Genomic DNA, 5,466 nt, shown 5'->3' with positions numbered 1-5,466 from the left:
AAAGGCTCCCAGACTGAAGCCAAGACTCTGATTCTAGGATGTACAGTTTCAAATTAAACTTGAGAAAAATGTCTCTTTGCTGTTCATGAGAAAATTGAAGAGACACCCTCTGTTAGATTACTAGGTTGTGATTTTCAAAATTGTAAGAATATTGTTGCCAAGGAGAATGATTTTTTTTTTTTTTAGCAATTTGTATTGCTGATGGGACTTAGGGACCTAGAGAGATGACAGCAGGTCTGAATTCAGACTCATAAGCCGGTGTCAGAATTACCAAGAAGAGGAATGGCAGTCGCAGAACCACACCCAGACTTGGGCCAATCTCACAGCCACAGGGAGGACAAGATCAGGGCTGGGCACAAAAGGAAGAGCAGGGCCAGCTGCTGCTTCCACTTGTTTTTGACACAGCCATGTTCCCTAGTAATCACAAACAGACACCATGGTGCATCTGACTGCTGAGGAGAAGGCTGCTGTTTTCAGCCTTCAGGGCAAGGTGAAGGTGGATGTTGTTGGTGGTGAGGCCCTGGGCAGGTTGGTCTCCAGGTAGCAAAGCAGGCTGATGAATTGAAGCTGGGCTGGTGGAAATGGCTCAGTCCCCTGGGTTTTTGACAGGCTCTGACTCCTCTGCCCTCTGTGCTATTGTCACCCCTCAGGCTGCTGGTCGTCTACCCCTGGACTCAGAGGTTCTTTGACTCCTTTGGGGACCTGTCCTCTCCTGATGCTATTATGAGCAACCGCAAGGTGAAGGCCCATGGCAAGAAGGTAGTGAACTCCCTTATTAATGGCCTGAAGAATCTGGACAACCTCAAGGGTGCCTTTGCTAAGCTCAGTGAGCTGCACTGTGACAAGCTGCATGTGGATCCTGAGAACTTCAAGGTGAGTCTGCAGATCCTCAATGTTCTCCTTCTTCCTTTTTAAGGTCAAGCTGATGGTATTCAGAAAGAGTATGGGCGTTAGGTGCTGTTTAGAGTGGGAAGGAGGTATTCTAATAGCATTAGTATGGACTCTTCAGGACTGTGGTTTTTTTGTTTTGTTTTGTTTTGTTTTTCCTTTTACCCTGTTGCTCACAATTGTTTCCTCTTGTTCTCTGCAATATGTTTTCTTCATTGTTCTGATTAAACTTTCGAGTGTTTATTTACAAAGTGCTTTCAATCCATTCCAAATCATTTTTTCTAATACCTTTTCCATTGTCTCTTCCTTTGAAAATAAGGAGGATAAAATCTGATTGCTTCTTTGCCTAGGTGGAAAGAATAACCATAATAATTTAAGCTTGGCATTAAGGCAGAAGGAGAGAAACATTTCTAAATGTAAAATCAGGCTGATATGGTTGAAGTCACATAGAGAATAACATCCGAGACCCAACTCTCTTTCTCCTTATATTCTGGGGGCACAGCTTGGGGTTATGGATGGGGCTGGAAAATGCTGAGTCTCAGCTGAGTCTATTGGCTAACCAGGCTCATGTCTCTTGTCTCCTCCCCACAGCTCCTGGGCAACGTGCTGGTGTGTGTGCTGGCCCGCCACTTTGGCAAGGAATTCACCCCACAGGTGCAGGCTGTCTTTCAGAAGGTGCTGGCTGGTGTGGCCAATGCCCTGGCCCACAAATATCACTAAGCTCCCTTTCCTGTTTTCCAGGAATAGTCCCTTGGTCCCCAGAACCCAACACCCAAACTTGGGGAAATTGTAAAGTGCTTTGAGCACCTGGCTCTTGCCTAATAAAGAACATTTCTTTTCATTGCAATGGTTTATTTAAATTATCCCTGTGTCTCTCACTGGAATTGTTAAGGACATGGGAGGGAAAAGAGTTTAAGACATAAAGAAATGAGGGGCTAGTTGAGATCTTGGGAAAATATATCTGTATTTTGGACTCCATGAAAGGAGAGGTTGTAAATAGTCAAATATGTGGCAAAGAGACCCTGCAGACAATTTTGACTTTCCCTTAGAAAAGAATTTAGGTTGCAGCTTGATTTGGGGTCTAGATTTTTCCTATCATTTATTTAAGTCAAATCTTTATTTAGCTTTGCTTTTATATGTCCTCCTTCTCCCCAGTTGTCCAGAACCTCATAACCCTCAATCCACTAAGCTCTTCTGCCTGAAGACACCACCGTTGCTCTCTGATTTTCCTTCAAGATTTGCTGTCCCCTTACTCATCCTCCCCATCACTCTTATCTTGGTTCCTTCCATCCTCTTACAGCGGAGACCAGCATGAAGTTCTCACATAGCAGGAGAGGGAGTTTCAGAGGCTCTTCCTTAGTGCCTTTCATGGTCTGCATTGAAGTAACTGGTAATATTTTGTTCAATATATGACTAAGGCAAATGTGAAAAGGAACTTTTGGCAGCTTGATATTCACTGCTGTCTTGCAATCTCATCATGAGTTTACACCAAATGGCATCCTCTTCTTCTGAAAATGCTTTAGCATGTATAGCCAGGAAGTTATTGGAGGCCTGCTCCCACCTCCACCTCTTTTTGATACCTCTGACGTCTACTCTGTCTTTCTTGTTATTAGTACAGTGTTGCCAACAGCAACATACCCTGATTTCATTACTTCAGTCAAAGGCCATTTATGTGGATGCTAGATGCTGGACATAAAATGACCTTGAAGTGGTCTTTGTCCCCTCAAGCATTCTAGTTCTGACTATAGTTAGAAAGACCATGAAAATACTGCCACTAGTAAATAAATTAATTGATTAATTAAATTAATATAGAATCTTCACCCAAACTCAGAATGGAGATGCACACAAGGTGTCCTTATAAATACATAAATGAGAATATCCTAAGCCTTCAGGATCAGAGGGGAGCCAGAAGTGTGCCTTGGTGACAGCTTTGGTTATCCGCTGAAGGGGCCTTCACACTTGATATTGACCTGAGTGTTAGGACTTTATATGCAGAGAAACCATAGAAGAGCAAAGGTCTTGCAGATCTGGATACAATAGGATTGGTATTGATAAATGAAGACATAAAAGTAAAGTGGAAAGAAGGGTCGTGTAAGCATCTAAGAGAAAACAGGCTACACATGGCTTCTGGGAATCAGAATGATGTGGGGGAGTGGGCAGGCAGGGATAAGGATGGTCCAATAGGTTAATGAAGGGCCTGAAAATAGATGGGAAACACTAATAATATTAAATGGCCCAGATTCTATAATTTGGTGAGGATTCTATTAGAAGAGAACTCTTTTTAAGCAGAATTGTGCAAAATTATTTAAGCTAAAGATGGATTTATTATAGAAACAAACTCCATCAGATATGTAACTCCAGTTTTTACTTGTATTGCCAGATTTTGCCTCTTACCATCCAAATTCTCAAGTGTTCCCTTCCTGCTTTTGCTTCTTTTAATTATCCACAATATAAAATATGTCACATCAATATTGGGAAAGGGTCAGTAGACATTATTAATTAACAAATCAATAAGCACCCCTTTAGAGCTATTTGGTCAGAGGAATAGTGTCTCCAAGAGGTAAATGCCCACCTCTGGCAAAATTCAGTACTATCTGGCTGTTGTTCTATTTCACTACTAACATTAGCATGAGGTAGAGAAGGATGAAAGAGAGGGACAGACTACACAGCCTGTGTATGTCGTTCTTAGAGATTACTATTCTTGTTTGAAAGTCATGTAGCCTCATGGAAAACAGTCTCTCACTTTAATAGCCTTCAAACAGTACAGAACAATCTCAGGTATTCACATTCATAAAATGGGTAAGAGCCAGAGTTGTTCCCAAATTATTCTTCCTTCTGCAACTTGCTTTACAAAGTTACTGATTTCTTTTCTAGGACTGATTTTTATTTTCTGGTTGTTTGTCTCTGGGTGCTATTAAATGAATACATTTACTATGTTCTTACAACTAAAAGGAAAGGGGTTACTCAGATACACGTGAGGGGTTGACATTAGAAATGAACAAGAACTGAGATTTTTGTCACAACTAATCCAGCTGATGGGGAATTAACTGGCTGAGAACATACAAGATTTCTATCTGAAATAGATAGAAAACTTTGATAGTGGTTCAGTGGATCCAGTCAGTCTTGATGCCATAAATGATGGGGTTCATCAGTGGTAGGAAGAAGATGGACACCTTCCTGTGATGATATGGATGAAGGAGAAGGAATGCCTTGCAAACTTGTGAATAATGGGAGGGCCTAGCACAGGGATATGAAGTAACAGGGCTGTCAGAATGTGAGACACACAGTGGTGGGAGAGCTTTGAGCGGCTCCCTGTAGGAGGCAATGGCCATTGCAGATCTGAGAATCAGAATATAAGAAAGCACTATTAAAAGGAATTCTGGGCCCATGTAAAGGAAGATGACCAACAAAGCCTAGAGGCTGTTGATCCATGAGACACAGGAGGGAAGTTGGATCACATCCTGGTTCGACAGTAAGAGTGAGAAAGGATATTGTCATGGCAGTAGGAAAAACCAAAGAGATGCCAGCCATGAGGAATGTGAAGAATGCCCTAGGAATCCACCAAACACTCCAATCTTCACTACCTGGTTGTTGAGGAGCACTGAGAGATATCTCAGAAGGTTAGGGATGGCCACAAAGCAATCAGATGCCATAGCAAAAGGCATGCCTGACTCCATGAAAGCAGGATATGGACAACATGGAGGTGGAAAACACGGGCACATCAATTATACTTATAAAATTTAGCCATAGCTGTCTCAGTTGTTGGGTAATACTGTGATAAACAAAGACCCCAGTCAGTTCCTGCCAGCTTAACCAGAAAGTAGCGCATGGGCTGGCTCAAAGATGAGTCTGTGTGGACAATGCAAATGACAGTGGCTTTGCCCAGGACTGCTGCTAGGTACACCTAGCAAACAGGGATGGAGACCCAGTAGTGGGCCCTTTCAATTCTGGAAATCTTGTCAGTGGGAACTTGGGAGGTCTACCATGGAATATGAAAGATCAGACATGATGTCAGGCACCACCTGACACAGAAGAGTTATAAAGTATGACTTCCCTATTTTTATTTTTCACAAAAATTCATGTCAGGTGATAATTCACAAAGAGTGAGTTGACTCATTTAATGTCTCTTCCTAAATCCCAAAGGTTTTAGGCTAAGAGAGAAATATTGAGCACTAGAGAGTTTTTGACCCTTATTTTTAGAGACCTGAATAGTATCAAGGCAGCAATATTAACAGGAGTCAGATCCAGATGAAAGTTGGATTGTTACATGCATCTGGAATCAACAAGGTAGGGAAACATTTGTCATTTGTATGTCAAAGTTTTGAGAACTGGTAAACCAAATCAGAAGTGAAAAATAATTGAATATGTAGGGGTTTGAAAAAAATCCCATTGAAATAAAGCAAAACAGAAACAAATAGAGACATCATTAATCAATATAAAAATGCAAGTCAATTGGCAGATGGATAGTTCATCTGATGGTCTCCTTTATATTTTACTGTTGCTGAGTATTGCCATAGTAATAGAAGAAGAACATAGAATCAATGCTACTGAAATACTCAAAAAGATGTCTACACCCTC

At 41.5% G+C, this 5,466-nt stretch overlaps 1 protein-coding gene across 1 annotated transcript; it reads left to right on the top strand.

Moving 5' to 3' along the window:
• Window positions 1-366: 366 nt before the first annotated feature.
• On the top strand, window positions 367-1,695 carry LOC116865128 (hemoglobin subunit beta-like). The gene is made up of 3 exons (XM_032853273.1): window positions 367-528; window positions 651-873; window positions 1,480-1,695. Exons 1-3 carry the CDS (start codon window positions 437-439, stop codon window positions 1,606-1,608), a joined length of 444 nt encoding a protein of 147 aa, XP_032709164.1. The 5' UTR covers window positions 367-436; the 3' UTR covers window positions 1,609-1,695.
• Window positions 1,696-5,466: the final 3,771 nt, after the last annotated feature.

This window comes from Lontra canadensis, unplaced genomic scaffold, assembly GCF_010015895.1.
Source record: "Lontra canadensis isolate GAN:19392208 unplaced genomic scaffold, GSC_riverotter_1.0 scaffold7, whole genome shotgun sequence".
Taxonomy (NCBI): Eukaryota; Metazoa; Chordata; class Mammalia; order Carnivora; family Mustelidae; genus Lontra; species Lontra canadensis.
Note: the sequence above shows the minus strand (reverse complement) of the source record. Positions and strands in the feature narration are given on the sequence as shown.